The 23,165-nt window shown below is 38.4% G+C and overlaps 1 protein-coding gene across 3 annotated transcripts in view; it reads right to left on the reverse strand.

Moving 5' to 3' along the window:
• Positions 1 to 5,613: 5,613 nt before the first annotated feature.
• Positions 5,614 to 23,165, reverse strand: part of atf6 (activating transcription factor 6) — a 91,046-nt gene continuing 73,494 nt past the window's right edge. For 2 of the 3 annotated variants that reach the window (XM_063002026.1, XM_063002025.1), the window contains exons 15-16: positions 16,396 to 16,480; positions 5,614 to 6,868 (exon numbers count right to left, since the gene is read on the reverse strand). In XM_063002026.1, the coding sequence (XP_062858096.1) occupies positions 6,666 to 6,868; positions 16,396 to 16,480 (288 nt within the window). In that variant the 3' untranslated portion in view covers positions 5,614 to 6,665. Of the gene's footprint in view, positions 6,869 to 9,966; positions 10,441 to 16,395; positions 16,481 to 23,165 lie in introns of those variants that run through there. The other variant, XM_063002027.1, reaches the window with a different exon arrangement.

The raw sequence follows: 23,165 nt of genomic DNA on the forward strand, positions 1-23,165 counted from the left end.
TGACTTAGACTCTAGCCTAAAGACTCGTCACCTGACCCTAACTCTAGCCTAAAGACTCGTGGACTTGTGAGTTTTGAACAGCCCTAGTGTGCCACAATATGATTGTAAAAATCCACAGTTTTTTGGACTTCATGGCTTGTTTTTGTTCTCACAATGCAGTGTAAATTGTGGAGGTCTGTGTCTTTCCAAACTGTGTTCAGTCAATTCTTGTTGCAACATATGGACTTTAAATGAGTTCTAGACACATCTCAGGGATAATTAAAACAAACAGGACGCAACTGATCACAATTTGGAATGCCACAGCAAAGGGTCAAAATACTTCAGATTTGGATTTTTAATTCATTTTTAAAAAGCTCTATGATGGGTGATTAAGTGTAAATTGATGGGTAAAAATTGAATTTCCATTCAAAATCAAATACAAGAATTAAAAAGTCAAGGGGTCAGAATACTTTCAGAATTCACTGTATTAACCTGTATATAGCGTCATTTGCTTTGCTGATTGATGTTTGTATCTGTTATTTACCACTATAAATAAGGATCTCTACAAAACCAAGAGTAAGTGAACACCCCTTCCAATTTGTTAAGCTGTTGTAGCCACTTCCATTGTTAACAGATAACATAACATTAACCTCACAGCCTTATAAATAGACCCCAACAGTGGAATAGGTCATACCGACATTTAACCTGGCACTGTCGTAGGAATTCGGGTGACAAAGTGGAGTAATGTGCCAGCCCACTGCCTCTAAGATCTAGAGCTCTTGAGTTCAAATCTAAAAAGGTTATCGAACCCGGGCCATTCTTGCTGTGAGACAACAGCACTACCCACTGCACCACTGTGCTGCCCCAAAATGAAATATTTAGTTAATTTATTTCTTCAAAAATCTATTTTTAGCATTAGTTCCTAGTTATCGTCCCTTTTTGTAAACTAAGCCAATCTCTTTGCTTAAGTATTTTTTTTATTTAGGTTAAATGTATAGTCAGTGTCAGTATACCTTAACACAAGCTTGAGTAACCAGTCCTATTAATGGTATGACTTTAGGAGGTAATACAACAACCAAATAAAACTTCACAAGCTGATAAAAGAAGGCATATTTTATAAAACCACTGATCAAAAACTACAGATGAAGTTTAGTAAAAGAACTGAGAAGATTTTTAATGATAGACAGTTGGCAATATCTAACCAAATTTTCAAAAAAAATAAAAAAAATAAATAAATAAATGCATCCTTAGTATAGTTGAAATAAGAAGTTTATTAATTATTTTGACCTTATCCAATTAATACTAATTACTAATATTGTATACCGGGCCTTAAGTTTATCAAAAAAGTTGTTCATGTGAACCACTTAGCAATTAAAATGCCAAAAAAGTTCAGAATACTTTAGCATAGAAGTTATGGTGTAAGAAAATGTTGTAAAAGACGTTTGTTTACCACATTCATAAGACAAACTGCTTAAAAATTAACTATGGATATGGCAAAGGTTACAACAAGACCACAAAGGGAAAATTAAGGGAGGTAAGAACGACACAGTAACTCAGTGGGTAGCACTGTCACCTCACAGCAAGACGGTCCTGGGTTCGATTTCCAGGTGAAGCGGTCCGGGTCCTTTCTGTGTGGAGTTTGCATGTTCTCCCCGTGTCTGTGTGGGTTTCCTTTGGGAGCTCCGGTTTCCTCCCACAGTCCAAAGACATGCAAGTGAGGTGAATTGGACACACTAAATTGCTTATGACTGTTTGACATTAAACACTTGAACTGATGTATCTTGTGTAACCAGTAACTACCTGTCCTGTCATGAATGTAACCAAAGTGTGACTAAATAACTAAATAACACACTTTCTTAACAAATACATAATCAATATGAATTAGAAATATCTGAATTGGTAGAAAAAATTTGTAGAAAAAGTACTGTACTGTGAAGGTTCGAATAAACAGCCTCCAAAAGATCAAATCATTAAAGTGTGAGGATAGATGTACAGAATGTATACAGTAAGTCAACATGAAATGTTTAGGTATAATTTTGTAGCACAGAATGAAGTCAAAAGTCAAGATCTGGATTCACATTCATTATTGGGCAGAGCAGAGACAAACAGCAATTATAAGCAGTGATCTGTTCATCTGAAATAATGTTGGAATACAACATCCAATCCCACCACAAGCTGGTCTTACCCTTTCAACCCGGGCAACCCAACCCAACACAAAACACAGACATGCTAGATAACAAACACCCCATACTAATGATCCCTTGCATAAACAATATTTGCATAATACCATCTACATACCAGTTACATCCAAGTGGGTGTGGCTTAACCACACCAATGCTGCAATATACAAAAATCACTGTATTAGGCTGCACATGAAGCAAAAAGATCGCTGCCTAGCCTACCGAGCAGGTTGGAAGGGTGTGTCTCGATTCACGCACAAAATGTTTTAGTGTACTTGAAAAAGTGGCCTTAGCATTGGTCAAAAACCAATTTAGCGCACTGTTTATTATATAGGAAGGTATTTGGAACACAACAGCTCTCCTCAGCTATGTGTGCAGTCTGATACAAAAAGTTTCATGCTGATATATTATGTGCATGTGATGCTCCTTATCCATTTCATTAATTTAATATTTACTTTTTCACTTTGCTTGCTCAAGTTTTAAGGGGGGCTGACGGGACTGTGGTGAATCTAGAGGAACTGTAACTCAGCAGCTGCCCCTTTGCCGCCTATGACTATATAGTAACTTGAAGGAACTAATAAAGAGTAAAGCCAGCATTTACCTACAGAAAGTTTATTCATTCTTGCTGCTGTACACATTCTGAAGCTTTCATAAATCTAGTGATTATAAAGGCCATGGGGGACTTCTCCCTGGTTTATTAAACCAGATGGCATTGCGTTTGTTGGCTATTAAGCACACACACTAAGCAGTTGTTGGGCCCAGTGATTTATGTTATATAATACTATAACCTGTTATGGATTTCCTACGGTGCTAAACAGTTGGCAGCAGATATTATGGGTTGAAGGCATTCTTTGGCTTTCTACCGACATAAATCCATTTAGATGTAGAGGAAGTTTTTTCTACTGCTCAGGGGTCCAGATTTTGTGCTTTAAGAGATACATCTTTCCTGAATCTCACAACATGCAGTTATTGGATAGACTAATTATGTGGTTATTTTTGAAGCTCTTTTAGGGCTCTGTTAGTGAGATTTCCTCACTGGCCACACTGACCACTGTTTGTTTTAGGGCTTTATTAATATGCTTCCTTACCTGACCACACTGACCACTGTTCCTTTGTGCTGATGCCATTGTTGGATGTAGACAGTTCAACATTAAATAATTTTAGATTATTAAATAAATTACCAGTTTTTATGACTGATGCACCTGCAGGACAGGTGTTCAATACTTAACCTCTTTGAAACACACACTATATGGCCAACAGTGTGTTGAGTATTAAGTTGAGGTGTTTTAGCCACACCCGTTGCTATCTTGTAAAAAATAAAAGACTGTTTGTTTTTGAGTTCTTGATTTTCATAACTGTATTTCCTATTAGACCGTTCACATTTTAGTCATGTTTATACCTGCAGTTCATAAAAAAAATGAAAGCCTCAATTAAATCTCTCTCTCTCTCTCTCTCTCTCTCAAGTCAAGTTCTTCCACATCAAACTCGCTCATCCATGTCTTTATGGACCTTGCCTTGTGCACTGGTGCGCAGTCATGTTTTAACAGGAAGGGGCCATCCCCAAACTGTTCCCACAAAGTTGGGAGCATTAAATTGTCCAAAATCTTGGTATGCTGAAGCATTAAGAGTTCCTTTCACTGGAACTAAGGGGCCGAGCCTAACTCCTGAAAAACAACCCCACACCATAATCCCCCCTCCACCAAACCTTACACTTGACACAATGCAGTCAGACGAGTACCGTTCTCCTGGCAACCGCCAAACCCAGACTCATCCATTGGATTGCCAGATGGAGAAGCGTGATTCGTCACTCCAGAGAACACCTCTCCACTGCTCTAGAGTCCAGTGGCGGTGTGCTTTACACCACCGCATCCGGCGCTTTGCATTGCACTTGGTGATGTAAGGCTTAGATGCAGCTGCTCGGCCATGGAAACCCATTCCATGAAGCTCTCTACACACTGTTCTTGAGCTAATCTGAAGGCCACATGAAGTTTGGAGGTCTGTAGCGATTGACCTCTGCGTCTCAGCATTCGCTGACCCCGCTCTGTCATTTTACATGGCCTACCACTTCGTGGCTGAGTTGCTGTCGTTCCCAATCGCTTCCACTTTGTTATAATACCACTGACAGTTGAATGTGGAATATTTAGTAGTGAGGAAATTTCACGACTGGACTTGATGCACAGGAGGCATTCCTATCACGGTACCACGCTGGAATTCACTGAGCTCCTGAGAGCGACCCATTCTTTCACAAATGTTTGTAGAAGCAGTCTGCATGCCTAGGTGCTTAGTTTTATACACCTGTGACCATGGAAGTGATTGGAACACCTGAATTCAATGATTTGGATGGGTGAGTGAATACTTTTGGCAATATAGTGTGTATATATATATAAATAATGGGAATGGTTTTAGTGCTATTGGTTATTATTCATGCTGTAAATTTGTACTTCATGACTAAATTCCACATGATCTGTATTTCAACTCAACTCAACTCAACTTTATTTATAGAGCACTTTAAAAACAACAACAGCTGTGACAAAGTGCTGTACATAGATAATTATAAAACATAAAACAAACACTAGAAACAATGAGAAGTCTCATGCTGGATTGAAAGCCAAGGAATAAAAATGGGTTTTAAGACTAGTTTTAAAAATAGCCAGTGAAGAGGCCTGTCTAATATGGAGTGGTAGGTTGTTCCATAATTTAGGGGCAGCGATTGAAAAAGCTCTATCCCCTCTGAGCTTACGCTTTGACCTTGGTACCTCCAGGAGCAGCTGATCAGCTGACCTGAGGCACCGAGCAGAAGTGTGGGGATGGAGCAGCTCAGCGAGGTAAGGCGGGGCAAGTCCATTTAAAGATTTAAAAACAAACAACAGAATCTTAAAATGTACTCTGAAATGCACAGGCAGCCAATGGAGGGAGGCCAGAATGGGGGTTATATGCTCTCTCTTACGTGATCCCATTAAAAGTCGGGCCGCAGCATTTTGCACTAACTGGAGACGTTTGAGGGAGGACTGGCTGACTCCAAAATAAAGTGCATTACAGTAGTCCAGCCGAGATGTGATGAAGGCATGGATCACTGTTTGAAAGTGCTCATGTGAAAGGATTTGTAAAATCCTTTTTTTTTGGTCAGACTGGGATAAAAAACTTCAAGAGAATCTAAGCGATGTTTGTTTTTCATTGATGCCACAATAAGAAGCACATCACTGTTTTCTCTTTGCATGAAGGCAAAGATCCTCAAATTACAGCATAGGGAACTGTCCCCATCTACCTCAAAACATACACCGAGTCCGTAAATAAAATACAGCAGTAAAAACATCTAGCATTGCTTAGTTAAACTTAACAGACATCTCCAAACATTCAATTCAGAGGTGAATATTAAGTGAAATGCTGAAAACCATTTAGACGCTTTAGAAGGAAACCACTGCCATTAGAGAACAAAAGTACCACAAAATAAACATCACACTCAAACACTGTCCAGTGTTTATTGACGGTTTGCAGTGCTGTGCGATTTACATAGGATAAGATTTTATGCAATACATTTGCACAAGATTACTTTAAAACATTTTCCAAAAACAAAAGCAAAACAAAAATATATCTATGTACACAATTATAATTGTCCTTCAATTTTAATCCATTATAAGTAAAGAAAGTTTCCCCACACTTACGTAAAAATTACAATAATATTATAAATTTAAACAAATTTGTAACAATTAAAGAACATATGATCTGTGTATGTACTGACCTAGTTAAACCAATAAAACTTCATTAATATCCTTCTACAAATATTTAAAGCAAAGCATGCAGAATGAAAACATCAAATCACAATACAGAGAAAATAAACGAACAAAATTGGTGTAGTTTGAATACAAACTGTACATTGTTTTCCGATGGTTTACACATTTGATAATGGAATTGAAACTAAGGGTACCTCAAAGATTAGTGCTTGGTCCTCTGCTGGGGTGATAGCCTCATTTGTACATCTTTCATCACTTTAGTATATACCTTAGGTTATTTAAATTACATGGATATACTTTTGGAAACAATGGTATAGCTTCAATTAATTAATTTAATTTAAAGTTCTGAACTTGGGACCCACGGCTAAAGAAGCTCCATCATTTTTCCACCACTGATACATGATTCAACCAGTCAAGCCAGTTAAAGGGGAACTGAATCATGTGTTGGGACTGGTAAAAGATGCTTACTAAAAGCACTAACTGTGCAACCTTGAGGGTGAGAGCTCTTTTTTTTTGTTTTAATGAGACATTTGGACCTCCAAGCCTCCACTTTATCCTTTTACCATAGACGAATATAAAAGTAAAAAAAAAGAATGAAAGCAGTCTACACTACATGACTACATGAGTTTCACTTCTAAAACATAATTCCAGACAAAACAACTCTAATTTAAAGACACAGCAATGAGGAAAATATATCTAACAGAAGCAGGGCTAACAACAGAACCATTATTAAAGCTCTTTTCTACACAGGTTTGATGTCTGCAGAATGCTGGAATTAGGCAGAACCCATGAGGACTCCGACAGAAGGTGCAGTCTGGTTGTTGGTATTAGCTGAGTGGTAGAAAGACCCAGTATCAGTTTCATTAACCCGTAGGATTGGTGGAATACTGGAGGACTTTATGTGCAGGATCCTGGTGTCCATGACCTCACAGTCGATCTGCATCATCACCTCAAATTCCTTGTCCTTTATTACGCTGTCTGTAATGAAGAACACATGGGATTATCAACAAAGCCCAAACCATTTAAGAATTTTATTATTTAACATATTTATATCTAGCCATTTATTTTTAAATTGTACTTTGGAAAATGCAAAGTGACTCCCAAGTTTTAAGACTTGCAGGAAATGTAAATCATTCTGCAGATGGCAAAGGTTAAGTGGCATTCAGTACACCATCTCGGACTCCTGGCCAGAGTCACATGTTGGGATAAACTTGAAATTGCAATACATTCAGAACAAACAGATGAGTCACAAATGAAGTGAAGTCAGGTTATGCAGAAAGGTTTGAAGTAAGCCTTGTAACAAATAGTACAGAGAGTTTGAAAATGTAACGAGTGCCACAAGAAAATTCTTGCAATTGAAACATACTAATATAGGCAACTTTGTTAGGTATCAAATGCATTCAATGTCAAAAGTAAAACCCACATTATAGGGATATGCCCACTATATGAGTAACGATGTTTACACACTTGTCCTAACTACTTGTTTTATTAAGGTCTTTCAGCTACATGCATTGCAAACAGTTAAAAACAAACCCTTGTATACAATAAATGAACTAAATGGCCACACGATTCAACAGACACACTCCAGAATCTTGTGAAAGAGTAGAGGCTGTAAATTCCTTTAATCCAATCTCCCAAAATGAACTAACTGTGTTGATTAAATCATCGAAGTCATCATCGTGTATACTCGATCCTGTTCCAACTCGTTTACTTAAAGATTTACTCCCAGCTATTGTAGAGCCCCTGCTTACCTTAATCAATGCATCCCTTAGCCTTGGGTATGTACCTAAATTGTTTAAAAGTGCTGTTATTAAACCCCTGATTAAAAAACCTAATCTTGATCCACATGTTTTATCTAATTATAGGCCAATTTCAAACCTTCCTTTTGTCTCAAAGATATTAGAAAAAGTCGTTTCCAAACAGCTATGTTCTTATTTGAATGAAAATTGTATTCATGAAAAATTTCAATCAGGATTTAGACCCAACCATAGTACCGAAACCGCATTAATTAGAGTAGTTAACGAGTTGTTAATGTCTTCTGATAATGGATGTGTCTCTTTTCTTGTTCTATTAGATCTTAGTGCAGCGTTTGATACGGTCGATCATAACATTTTACTGGAGAGGCTAGAAAATACAGTAGGTGTTAAAGGACTCGCACTCTCTTGGTTTCAATCATATTTGACTGACCGCTCTCAATTCGTTTATGTAAATAATAAATGCTCAGAAACTACAAAAGTAAAGTGTGGTGTTCCACAGGGGTCGGTACTTGGACCGCTATTATTTACACTCTATATGCTTCCACTAGGTGAAATTATTCATAAACATGGCATAAACTTTCACTGCTATGCAGATGACACACAGCTGTATATATCAGCCAAACCAAATGATACTGACACAATCAGTAAGATAGAAGATTGTGTAAACGACATAAAAAACTGGATGTCGTGTAATTTTCTTTTACTTAATTCAGATAAAACTGAGGTTTTACTTGTTGGCTCTAAAGCTGCAAGAGACAAGTTGTCTAACCTGGTGCTAAACTTAAACACGTTCTCTGTTACTCCCAGCCCAGATGTAAAAAACTTAGGTGTCACAATAGATTCAGATCTCTCCTTTGATACACACATTAATAATATTACTAGAGTTGCTTTCTATCATTTGCGTAATATCTCTAAAATAAGAAATATACTATCTGTTAATGACGCCGAAAAACTGATCCATGCGTTTATAACTTCTCGGTTAGATTATTGTAATGCTCTTCTAACTGGATGCTCTGGTAGATCCTTAAACAAACTCCAGTTAGTTCAAAATGCAGCAGCTCGAGTGCTAACTAGAACTAAAAAATTTGATCATATCACTCCTGTTCTATCATCTCTACACTGGCTGCCAGTTAAATTTCGCATTGATTACAAAATACTTTTACTAACCTATAAAGCGCTACATGGTCTGGCTCCACAGTATCTGAGTGAGCTTATTAATTACTACAACCCAGCACGTCCACTTCGTTCACAAGATGCAGGGTTACTTATAGTTCCTAAAATTAAAAAGACCAAAGCTGGTGGAAGAGCATTTTCTTACAAAGCTCCACAACTTTGGAATAATCTTCCTGCCTCTGTTCGGTATTCGGACACAGTCTCAATGTTTAAGTCTAAACTGAAAACATATTTATTTTCTCAGGCTTTTGATTAATATAGACAAAGGCGCAGAGCTTGGGGGTTCTTGGTCATAGAAACTTGTGGTGATCAGGGATGTTGGGTCGCTGTCGTTCTGCCTCTCTTGTCCAATCACTCTGGTTTGGGTAGGAGAGGTGGGCGCTGATGTCCTGTGAAAGCCTTCATGACCTTGTTACCTGCTCGCTCTCCCTTTTAGTTATGCTGTAATAATTAGGGCTGCCGGAGTCTAAAACTCTCTGTAAAACTGTTTGTCAACTAGCATTGTACATTATTAACTACATTCTCTGTTGTTTTACCCCGAGGGCATTCTGATGGAAACCTGTTTACCCGCCGAGGTTAAGGATTAAAGTCGAGACTGCCGGGACAACGATGCTGCTCCTGTCAGATGTGACGGGTCTGGAGTAATTGCAACGACAAGAAATCACTACAGACTTTATTGAAGACTAGAGCGGATAACAACTCTATTATTATTTAATTGTTTATTTATCTATTTATTACCACTGTATGACTTTTAGATCATTCAATTCTGTGTTTGTATGATTTGTGTAAATCGTGTATTTATTTAAAGTATCCTCCAGACCACCCAAGAAGGATGGGCCCTGTTGAGTCTGGTTCCTCTCAAGGTTTCTTCCTGTAATTTTCAGGGAGTTTTTCCTTGCCACAGTCGCCCTCGGCTTGCTCAACAGGGGTTTTTGTATCTGTTGGTCCTGGATTTTGTAAAGTTGCTTTGAGACAATGTATATTGTAAAAAGCGCTATATAAATAAAGTTGACTTGACTTGACTTGACTGTTATAGAGGTGGACTCAGTGTCAATGTTGATGGTTTTGAAATCAGGTCAGAACAAGCTAAGAGAAGATAAGATGAGATAACACTTTATTGTTCCTCAAGGAAATTGCAGTGTCGCAGTACTATACATATTTCACATGAGAAGACAAACATTATGAACACAAGAGTAAACATAAAGACATAAAAACATAAGACAACACAAAAGAGAAATGTCTACATGCATAAATGAGCATGTACAAGACATTAGCAAAAGCAGCAGCATAGGTATTATTGCACTAAAAGATATAAGATAGGAGATAAAAGATATTGCACTAGGGGGAAAAAACAGTAGCATGTCAGGTGAAAAATAGCATAATTCAACACAGTTCAGATGGCAGGTGATCAGTAGTGTTCCTGCAATAAGGAGACTCTTTGTAGAGTGCCGTGGGAAGATCTCACATGGCGCTCTTTAGCACATCGCAGCTGTATCAGTCACTGAACGTGCTTCTCTGTTTTTCCACTGTAGCTCATGGTCAGCTGTCCACATACTTTTGGTGATGTAGTGTATATAATGATAGTCTGGGGTTTCAAATCATTTTACAGTTTTTCTTTTTCTGTGAATAAGTAAAACACATTTGTTTGGAAAAAAAAAAACCTATACTGGGCACAGACAAGTCACTAGCTACACTTAATCATAAATGACAAACATTCTTCATGACTAAATAAATAATCTTGCTGTGTTGCTGTCTGGATATTTTTCACTCAGAGATTTTGGCATATTTAAATAAATTATAAACTTATATAACTTATATACGGACTTATATAAGAACTTGTATCCTGTTTAAACTTGTAAACAGTTACAATGACACTAAAATTATGACCCTGATGTTCTCTGCTTATGAAAGCAACCTTTCCCATTTACCATGTTCCATGCAATATACACCAATCAGCCACAACGTTAAAACCAGTGACAGGTAAATTGATTAATTTATTTTTATTATTGATTCTTTTATTACCACACAGCATGTTGGTGCATCTGGTGCAACAAAGTTTCATTCATCTCAGTTGTAGCACAATACACATGTGGTATTATTATGCAGATAACACATAAATAACACTGATTATCTAATAGATTTCACTCTACACCTTCAGAGGTATTTTAAAGTCCATGTCTTTATAAGCCAGAGCTGTTTTGGTGGCTTCCAAATTTTATACCTATTGATTTTCTAAATGCATTTAATGTAACTCTAATGCCAATTGTAATTAAAGTTCCAATGTATGTTCCATATTGAGTGTGTCAGAAACTGCACAAAAATAGTTTTGCAGTAAACGTGCTGTATCAGATATACAAACCTCGGTCAATTAGCACATTAATTCAAGCTATTAAACAATTAACAAATGCAGTGTTAGCTCAGCAGTTAAGGTACTTGACTATTTATCAGAAGGCCACTGGTTCAAGCTTCTTTACTGACAAGTTGCCACTGTTGGTCGCCTAAGAAAGGTCCTTAACACACTTGCTTAGGGCGACACAGTGGCTCAGTGGGTAGCATTGATGCCTCACAGCAAAAAGGTCCCAAGTTCGATCCCCAGGTGGGGCGGTCTGGGTCCATTCTGTGTGGAGTTTGCATGCTGTGTGGGTTTCCTCCGGGAGCTCCGGTTTCCTTCCACAGTCCAAAAACATGCAAGTGAGGTGAACTGGAGATACGAAATTGTCTGTAACTGTGTTTGACATTAAACTTGTGAACTGATGAATCTTGTGTATAAGTAACTACCGTTTATGTCATAAATGTAAGCAAAGAGTGTAAAGCATGATGTTAAAATCCTAATAAATAAATAAATAAATAACCCACTTGCTTGTAATGTATTAGGTCACAATCCTAAATCGCTTCGGATAAAAGCGTCCACTAAATTCTCAAAACGAGTAGAGTAGCAAAAAACCCAAATAGTGAGCACAACATTATCACTTCAGAAGCATTGGTCAAAAAACTCAAAAGCATAGAAGTGTCACTGCTATCACCACACGCTGCAGGAATAATTTATGATAGATCTGATGAACACTGGATCAAAGCAAAAAATCTAATTTTTTTCAATCCAGATTTACCACTGAATCTTTATTAAAAGTTTTAGAACTTGTTAAGTAGATGTTTTTATCCATTAATGAAAAGATCTGTTTTCTTTTTGAAGATGGGTCTTATTTTCCTCCACAAACAATCCAGAAATTGTATAACAAGAGGAGATAAACCTTGATGTCCTTGTTTTTTGCACCATGTTCTTTACGTGCAGGTGTTTTAAATGTGACTACATATCGTCATTGATGTTTTTTGCTGTAGTACCCACATTTCCCTTTGGGGATAATTAAAGTCAATCTGTCTCTCCATCTATCCAATTTTTAAGGACAATCATTGCTTTGTGTGGTTGTAAGGCAGCCAACAACAAAGAGAAACGTCATAGGACCAGGCACATTCGAGGACTTGTATTAAAGTCTTCCACGAAGAAGGAAAGCTGCTCTAAAGGCAAAACTCTTATTATGTCAGTCATACAACATTGCAAGAAGTCTTATTGTTATTTAGTTTTTCCTTATGCCATGTATATGATTCAATAAAATCAGATTGATTAAAATGGGCAGCTGAGTTACATAAAGCTTAGCGTGGCTCTCCATATGCGATATGGCTCTGTGTGGGAACCCAGCACTGACTGGTGATAAGTAGCGGCTGCAGATTTGACACATGGTGGAGGGGGGCATGTGGTGATGCGGCTGTCCTTGATCAGATTGGGGGTTGTGCAAACGGTAAAGGATTTATAATCGGGAGATAACGTGGGCTAAACTCCAGAAAAAAATGGCCAGCGTGTATTTATTTAGGTAAGTTATTTAAAGTATTTATGACAAATATAAAAGGGCATAATAGCTTATCAATTACCATTTACATTCTCTGTATAGATCATTCTCTGGCCAAGGTTTTAATATATTTGCAATAACTGATGGCCCAAACTCAAGTGAAACCCCTTGGCCAATTTCCCATTAGTTGTACTTGATTGTAGGTATTTTAGTGTCCTGGCCAGTCAGGTGGATGCTGGCCAAGAAAGTCTTACTTAGGAGTGGCAGCACTGATTAATTTGTAGTTTGGCTTTTAATTTGGGGTCTTATTTATAATGACAGAGAAAACAACAGGTTCTAATGGTGATTGAGTCCTGCTGTTGAGGATCTGCTAGGATGCTGTTTTTCAGTGCATGCTGCGTTCATTACACATTAGTCACACTGTAGACTCGGGAGGTTGCATCAGCCCTTCCCCAAGTTCACTATTTAATATGACCCAGAATCCCATTCATAATCATCAGTGCAGATGCTGCAGTGATTATGTGTTTATACTGACTGTTCCTCTGGCTGTTTTTCTGATGGTTACTGATGTGATTTTGATGATTTTTAATCAAAAATCAATTATTTAATCCTTTAGTGAGTAAAATGATTCAACTATCTTGTTTAAGCAAAACTGTCATAGTATCATGGTATCTGCCAGAGTGAAAGGGAACGTTTACAAGACAGAAGTGAGACCTGCTATGTTCGATGGCTTGGAGGCAGTGGCCAGTGACAAAATGACAGTAGAGGGAGCTGAAGGTGACAGAGATGAAGATGCTGTGATTCTCATTGTGAGTGTCAAGGATGGACAAGATTAGGAACTATTTTCTTATAGGGATAGAGCAGGTAGGATGTTCTGGAGACAACGTTATGGCAGAGAGACTAAGAAGGTTTGGGCATGTGCAGAGGAGAAGAGGGATGGTCAGGACAGGGCAAGATGAGGACAAATCATTCAATGTGGCATCCCTTAATGAGAACAGCCCGAAAGAAGAAGAGGAACTATGCTGACCACTTATAAGGGGAAAAGGTAAAGAAAAAGCACACAAAAGAAAGCTTTTTTTATAGCAGCCACAATGGTTATGATGTTCTAAGATATGTGGAAGCCACATTGTTTTGAGAACTCACAGTAAACATGAAAAAATGCATAGACAAAGACTGAACATGTTTCCATTTAGCAAGCAGACAGTACACAGTGGATAGCCAAGCTACTGTCAGATTGTAAAGCCTGACAAACATCTGGAAACAACTCCAAAGTAAAAATACATTACATGGCTCACTATATGTGGAGACCTGCTCCTAATAGATGCATTCAAAAAGCATATAGATTTTTCAAAGACAAATATTGGCAATAGACTAGGACATTCGTAAAATAGCTGCCCTAGTGGATCTGTCTTGATCAGTGCTGTTACTGTTAAGTGTAAATGTGTAGGAGCAAAGCTTCTAATCAACACCCACATGATGTTTAGGTGTGACAGGTCTCCACAAACATTTACATACAGTGAATTCTGATGGGACGTCACGGTGGCTCGGTGGGTAGAACTGTCACCTCACAGCAAGAAGGTCCTGGGTTCTATCCCCAGGCGGGGCGGTCCGGGTCCTTTCTGTGCGGAGTTTACATGTTCTCCCCGTGTCTGCGTGGGTTTCCTCCGGGAGCTACGGTTTCCTCCCACAGTCCAAAAACATGCAGTCAGGTTAATTGGAGACACTGAATTGCCCTATACTTGAATGTGTGTGTGTGTGTGTGTATGTGTGTCTGCCCTGCGATGGACTGGTGCCCCGTCCAGGGTGTTACTGTGTGCCTTGCGCTCATTGAAAAGCTGGGATAGGCTCCAGCACCCCCCGTGACCCTAACTGGATAAGCGGTTAAGAAAGTGAGAGAGAGAGTAAATTTTGATGAAGGGACAAGACACTGTAGTTGAAACTTATGCAAAGCTTTGCTGAAAATGCCTTGAATAAGGATTAAAGATGGTAATGGAATTGCAGAACAATTCCTGCTGACAGTAAAAGTTAAGGTTGATATCCCATCCAAAACAAAAAATACTCTGTTATTAAACACACACTAAAAACATTGAAAGCTTTCTATTAAGACGGGCATATGCAAGTCGTTTCTAAACAGAAGAAGCTAAATGAATGCAGTGTGTAGCTGGAAGAGTTGACTAGAAAATTGACTGTAAGGGCATTGTTTAGACTACTGAAACGCTGCCATACTACCATTGTTACTATTGCGACATTATCCGCAGAACTGTGGAAGCATTTCAATTCGCACAGAACACAATGTAGTTTAGTTTTAGGTGGTTAAGATGGTCAGTGGTAAAAAAAAAAAAGAGCCATTGTTGTTGTTTGTTGTTCCAAGATGCCAACTGTCAGGTCAAAGCAATAGAAGATCAGCTTTCTTTTCTTTTAAGATCAGGTTTAGAAAACACAAATGACCTAATTCATCCAGCTTTTCTTTCAAAAGACTCCAAATCTCTGATGCTTTTCACAGCAGCAACTTGTCATTCTTGCCAGCACTCAGCTGATTGCATTTAACACTTTTTTTAACAAATGTATTAGATTTATCTATTATATACACTGATCAGCCATAACATTAAAACCACCTCCTTGTTACTACACTCACTGTCCATTTTATCAGCTCCACTTACCATATAGAAGCACTTTGTAGTTCTACAATTACTGACTGTAGTCCATCTGTTTCTCTGCATGCTTTGTTAGCCCCCTTTCACCCTGTTCTTCAATAATCAGGACCCCCACAGGACCACTACAGAGCTGGTATTATTTGGGTGGTGGATCATTCTCAGCACTGCAGTGACACTGACATGGTGGTGCTGTGTTAGTGTGTGTTGTGCTGGTATGAGTGGATAAGACACAGCAGCACTGATGGAGTTTTTAAACACCTCACTGTCACTGCTGGACTGAGAATAGTCCACCAACCAAAAATATCCAGCCAACAGCACCCTGTGGGCAGCGTCCTGTGACCACTGATGAAGGTCTAGAAGATGACCACCTCAAACAGCAGCAATAGATTAGCGATCGTCTCTGACTTTATATCTCCAACTAGGTATGAGTGTCTAACAGAGTGGACAGTGAGTGGACACGGTATTTAAAAACTCCAGCAGCGCTGCTGTGTCTGATCCACTCATACCAACACAACACACACTAACACACCACCACCATGTCATTGTCACTGCAGTGCAGTGCTGAGAATGATCCACCACCCAAATAATACCTGCTCTGTGGTGGTCCTGATCATTGAAGAACATGGTGAAAGCAGGTTAATAAAAGTATGTAGAGAAATAGATGAACTACAGTCAATAATTGTAGAACTATAAAGTGCTTCTATATGGTAAGTGGAGCTGATAAAATGGACAGTGAGTGTAGAAACAAGGAGGTGGTTTTGATGTTATGGCTGATCGGTGTATGTATATGTTATAGATAAATAAATGTAATAGAATAAATAAATGTAATGTTTGACAAAACAGTAGAATGTCAGACAAGCCCAAATGTCTAACATTCAACAAAATGTACAAATCACACCCTACAGAGAGAACCAAATAAGGCCTGCCAGGGACCTCTAAGAAAATCTATTTGCCATTTTTCGAATACTTACTTTCAAAAAGCATTTTTATTTATGCGTGACCATAACTAGTGGTAAGCAGATTCTCAAGCAACTAATCATAATAAAAAGACTTAAAATTTTTGAAACTGAAAATCTCACCATTGATATTTATTGCTGGCAGAACTACTGACATCTTTGGTCTGCTTCCTCTGTTGTGGTTGGTGGCAGGAAGTAGAAGGTGATCCTGAAGCCAAAAACACAAAGATAATACTTAAAAGCAAGTAACTAACACATTCTGTACAAATAAATCCCTAAATGTGATGGAAAAAGTGTCACTGCAAGGAAACCTCATCAGAACCTCGACCATAAACACTAGAAAACCACAAACGTTCTCACAAAATTAAATAAGAACATCTTGATATCTCTTGACTTCTTGAGTAAATGAGATACAATGGCACAAGCAAAAAATGAAAACAGAGCTGTAGATTTCGTTTAGATTTCGTCCACATGGATACTGTTTACAGCTCAACTACCAGCGTACCATGTGTAGGTTACATGTCTGCAGCTTCTGTGGAGACACTGAAAATAAAATAACAGCACAGAAAAAAAAAAAAGACAGAAGAGGCATGCACTACCAAAGGAGTACATTTTGGTTTAGGTTTTGGAGAGCTGCATAAAAGATGCTTTAGAAGCATGGGATGAAATTGGACCTCAGCTGGAAACTGAGGTAAAAAAATGCCTTTAAAAAAAGGTCTTTAATGAATTTTTTCATGTTTTAACACCGCTTTATCCTGGTCAGGGACATAGTGGTTTTAATTCACTGGACACATGGATACACCACAGACTATAGAGTCAGAAACTCTAAAAATCTTCAAGCGTGAGTATGAGCATGTGTTTGAGTTTCACACTTGCTTGGTTACTGCAAGGATGATGATATTTGTTCAGTGTCAGTATTGGTGGTTATTAAGTGCCTTGACGTGGCAATTGGGTCGAAAAAGGAACTACGTGGATCCCTATTTCTATAAAGTACCCATCTGCTTAAATACTGTTGTGTAGTAATCTGGTTCTACTGTACCACTGGAAACTCGCTAAACACTTTCCATCAATGAAATCCTGCCAGCAGCTCTCACCTCACACTCTTTCTTAAAATTCAGAGGAGGATATTTACCCAGCACTAAAGCTGGAAAATGAGTACATCTAAAGCTCAACCGTCTACATAGACATTGATGAGCATTAGAATCAGAAAGAGAGAAGTGAAGCAGGATGTTATAATCAACTTTCTGTTCAATCTTGCAGAGCAGCATGTGACCTGAAGTTCCACTGAAACACAAGGGACCAAATAAGCAATCTCCAAAACCTGCTGGTTCCATCAAGAGAGGAAACAAAGTAAGGTCAGAACAAACGAAAGGAAAATATCTTCAGGGCAATGCAGAACAGTATGATCTATTCTCTAATGGCAAGCAAGGATAAAGTCCTCCAAGTCAAGCTTTCCCAGGGCTCTGGGTTAGATGTACGCCAGCAATGTTGCAATCTGCTTACATAAGCAAGATGGGAATGGAAACATCGACCATGCATGCTGGAAATAAGAGGTGACAGGGGAGTTGGGACAAAGAGAGAACTGGAAAAATAAAACATTCAAACAACATTTCAAAAGAGACCTGCTTAATACCATAGAGACCCACACCCTAAAACTTGGGAAACCAAATACAGACAAAATAAACACACAGCTATTAGAGGTCCTAATAATTAAGAGGGTCACTCATAGTGATCAGCCAGGCATACGCTGACATATCTCAGATTTAAAAAATCGAACTCAATCTACACAGTTCTAAAAGCTACTGAGAACAAGCTAATTGTCCTATTTTCAAATCAGAAAGAGAAAAATATTGTTTGACATTAGAACTAAATAAAAACTGAACATTTGAGGTTATGTAAACCATTGGTAAGTCTTTCAGTGAGAACACTATATAACAATTGTCTGTTTTTCCAAATTACACAGTCAACAATATAGAGCTATATTAGAGATTTCAGTCAGTAAGATAAAAAAAAGTCTCAGCATTTCAGCAACCATCACTCACCACCCCATATGCAAACACAGCTAGTTTAAAGAAAAAGGTTACGTTAAAGGGCATCATGCAATCCATCAGATCCAATGAGAGGTCATCATGAGGTTGTCACTAAATCAACAAGTCCGACATATTTTCAGTGACCAAATTGAGCAAGGGAGGGACCCAGACACAATCTCACCCTAAACCAACAAGCCTTATGTTTTCTGAATGACCCACGAAAGCCACGAGCAATTTTTGCGCAAGACTCCTAACATCAGAAGTATTTTGATTTTAACAGCCATTTTAAAAAATGTTGAGCTGACTGGTGAAAAGCTGTGTTTAGAGGAAGCATCTATTTACATTAGGGAAGGAAAACAGGTCTCAGAAGTGTTTTCAGATGTATTAGTCATCTTTTTGGAATTGCAGGGCCACCACTGTTTATTTATCACTGTAGTTAGTCGTACAGAATTACTGCCTATTGTTTTAACTCATGGCAGCACAGTGGTTCAGCAGGAAAAGTGAATGCCACACAGCAGCCTGGTCCCTGAGGGTCCTGGGTTCAATCCTCGCTTTCACTCACTAAATGTGAGAAGTTTTACATTTACTTTTTCCAGCGTCCACTCTGGTTTCTAGGTACTTGTGTGCTCCACATACTTCAGTTTCTTCCCATCTTACAAATACATGCAGAAGGTGAACTGGCTGCACTTATTTGCTCCTAGGTGAGTGAGTGATTTTTAAAATGTATGCCGGCAATGTATTGGCATTCTGTCCATAGTGAGTTCCTGACTAACTGCAACACTAACAAGCAGGGCTGGACTGGGAACAAAATTCAGCCCTGGACTTTTTTCTTGACCAGCCCACTACAAGCACATCGCGCCATACATATCACCCCCTAATCAAATGTTAGATGATTGATATTAATAGTTTTCATCTATCTTACCACTAAAGTTTATAACTCACTATAATAAAAATTTACATAATAAAAAAATAACTACAAACAAATATATATATTTCCAACACTTTCCTTTGGGATTAATAGTTCTATCCATCTATCACACACATAAAATTTACAATTTCTTAAATGGTTCTATAGGATTTCCCCATCCTGTCTCATTAAACCGCAAGAATTAAAATTAAACCTTTCTTTCATTAAACCTTTAACACTGGTAAATATGCTTTTTCCGCACTTTTATTCACACGTGATTCACGTTTGTTCCAAATTAGTGCATTGCTCCGATGAGCAAAGAAATAAATACTTTATATGTTGACAAGGGAAATTAACCATGTGCGCTATGCACATAATCACTAAAAATGTCCTGAACAGCTGCATTTTCCTTTCTGTATTATATAGAGGACAAGATAGTGTTTACTTTTTCTGAAGAGCAGAGACTAATGGTACCATCTCAAATTATATCCACTGAACACTAACTTTTCCTTTTCTGCTCTTTGGCTGTGCTGTAGTTCCTCACTGCCAAACAGGTTGTCCAGTGTCCTGCACTTTTCTGCATCTGCTTGCAGCTTTTTCTGTTTTTTATCACGGGCTTTTTCTGCACCTCCTTTACGCCTTCTCGACCAGTTCTCCATCTCGCACTCATTCATAGTTTTTGTACTGGTGATTGTGATTACGGTTTATCCTGGGGGAGGGACATTTCTGTGATTGGCCAATGGACATGCAGCGAGGATACTGTGGTGGGCCAATGCACACTTCAGGATTATTATTCAGGAATATTTAAAACAGAATTTATTTTTCACTCTCTCAGTCTCAGCGGCCCACATACAGAGCGGCCCACCGGGAAAACTCCCGACCCTCCCGATGGCCAGTCCATCCCTGCTAACAAGGATCAAGCAGTTCATGAAAATAAATCAACAAAGTTTCCCCTCACAGACATGCAAAGTCTATACCATGGGTTGAGGTGTTGAGGTTGGACAATTTCTGGTGTAATAATATAATCAAAAACTTTCATGGGTTTCATGGTAGCATGATGACCATTTTTTTTATTTATTAGGATTTTAACGTTTTTTTTTATGTTTTACACACTTTGCTTACATTAATGACAGGACAGGTAGTTACCCATTACACAGGAGTCATCAGTTCAAGTCTTTAATATCAAACACAGTCATAGACAATTCAGTATCTCCAATTCACCTCACTTGCATGTGTTTGGACTGTGGGAGGAAACCAGAGCACCCGGAGGAAACCCACACAGACACGGGGAGAACATGCAAACTCCACACAGAAAGGACCCGGACCGCTCCACCTTGGAATCAAACCCAGGACCTTCTTGCTGTGAGGCGACAGTGCTACCCACCGAGCCGCCCTGATGACAATTTAAAAACACAACCAAGTGTTAAATCAAAGATCTAAGCAAAATAGCACCAAAGTGTAACACTCAGTATATGTACACATTTTTGCACTTTTCTCCCAACCTAGTAACATTCAATTCTTTATTAACTCCTCTGCCGCTTACATCCCCCATGTGCTGGTCGATGAGAGCTGCAGACTGACACCCTCCCCCTCTGACAAGTGGGCACTTTTAAACATCTAGAGGCAGATCACATACAGAGAGTAAACCTAAGCTGCATTTCACTCCCCTACCTCTCATGCCTTTAGCATATTTTATTGTCATTAATATTAGACAAGTGATGCAGTTTTTTTAAAGGTCTGATAATAATGTTATAAAATTTTACATAGGAAATGTAATTTTACAAACCTGTTTTTAACATGATATATTTACTAGGTGATAGATTAAAAGCATTAATTTAGCTAGCATGCTCATACAACATTAATGCATTTTGTTTGTTTGTTTGTTTATTAGGATTTTAAGGTCATGTTTTACACTTTGGTTACATTCCTGACAGGAACGGTAGTTACTTATTACACAAGATTCATCAGTTCACACAAGGTTATATTAAACCAGGGGTGGGCAATTAAATTTTCGAAGGGGCCACATAAGCAACTGGGACTGTTGTGGAGGGCCGGACCAATAAGGTGAACTTAATTCTGCTCAATATTAATTTTATCTCTTTATTTACATTTTCAGCATTTAGCAGACGCCTTGATCCAAAGTGACTTACAATAAAGTTACAGTATACAGTCTGAGCAATTGAGGGTTAAGGGCCAGAAGCAACCTGGCGGTGGTGGGGCTTGAACCAGAGACCTTCTGGTTAATAGTCCAGTACCTTAAGCACTAGGCTACAACTGCCCACTCTTTATTAAAAGCAGTAAATTGTGCAGTTCTAATAAGTTGTTAATGTTTAGATGACAATTAGAAGTAGGCAGAGTAAAACATCAACATTATTTTACTATTTAAACAAACAAATGCAAAAAAAAAACCCCAAAAAAACAAATGTGAACAAAATGTGCAGGTTTTTAAACTTTACACTATTTTGTTTTGAGTCTAATTACCTCATTTATTTTTCAGTCCTTTGTTATTGTTGTATATTCTTATTAAAATCACAAAGCTGGTCCTGACTGCTTCAGTTCTGGATGTGTTAAACTTTATAAAAAGTCCTTGTTGCTTTTGCAGTTTAGTTAGTAAAGCTTCAGGTGTGACGCTCCGCATCGTTCATGTTCTTGTATTTCTGTTTAGTACCATAACAGCGATTTAAACCCTAAATTGTGATCGTTAAACAGCTTTACACCTGACTTCAGTAAATAAATACTTCAGAAGTTCACGTCTTGTTAAAAACTCCACCGTCAGTCACACTCAGTTGTGTTCGCATAACGGTGAAGCTGATACACTCTCACACACGTAAAACGAAACGGATATTTAAAGACACAGCGCTCCCGTCAAAATCAATCCTGTTATATTGCATGTTTGATGTACATTTATTTACGTCTAATTTTTAATCGCCACAAACCTCATGCGGGCCGGTTGGGGATGTCTCGCGGGCCGGATGTGGCCCGCGGGCCGTACAATGCCCAGGTCTGTATTAAACACAGTCACCGACAATTTTGTATCTCCAATTCACCTCACTTGCATGTCTCTGGACTGTGGGAGGAAACCGGAGCTCCCGTGTAAACCCACACAGACAGGGTGAGAACATGCAAACTCCACACAGAAAGGACCCCCACCTGGGGATCGAACCCAGGACCTTCTTGCTGTTAGGTGACAGTGCTACCCACTTAGCCATAGTGCCGCCCAATGCATTTTGTACACTGCAATTAAAACAACAATCTATTATTAACCCTTTTTTAACATTTCGAATTTTTACAGACCAACTAATTTATATTTGTTTATATTATAAAATTACATATAAAAAAATATATAATTTGTTGGAAACATTCCACCCCAAGTAGGTGATCTGGTAACAGGTGAGGAAAGGAATTGGAAAGATGCCTTTGTTATTTTCAATATACAAGGGTTGGTTAGTAAAATCACTGAAAATCATTTCCTTGTACTTTTGTCAGTTAAAATAAAAGGTTCAAATCCCAGATTCTTGTTTTATTGTATTTTACAAAATGTTTTTGCAAATGGGCTTTGTATTTTATAAAATTAAATCTAATGTTCACACTTTTTACTAGAGATGCATGAGTACCGATACTGGTATCGGGTATTTGCCCAATACCGCGCTCATTAACGTGTACTCGTACTCGCAAACGAGGCTCCGATACTAAACATCCGATACCGTGTACCTAGTGCACGTTGCTGCGTTATGCCTAGTTCACACTACACGATTTTCTGATTTGTCAGGTCGCTGTACAGTTCACACTATACGACTGAATCTTTTGCACTCGGTTAGTCTTTCAGGTCTGTGTGTATTTCACACTACACGACTGATTGGCGATAGGGGGTTTCACACTACACGATCTATCACCAACTGGAATCTTAGGCGAGCTTCTCTGGTCTCCCTTTTTTTTTACAAAAACACACGTGAGAA

This window comes from Trichomycterus rosablanca, chromosome 9, assembly GCF_030014385.1.
Source record: "Trichomycterus rosablanca isolate fTriRos1 chromosome 9, fTriRos1.hap1, whole genome shotgun sequence".
Taxonomy (NCBI): Eukaryota; Metazoa; Chordata; class Actinopteri; order Siluriformes; family Trichomycteridae; genus Trichomycterus; species Trichomycterus rosablanca.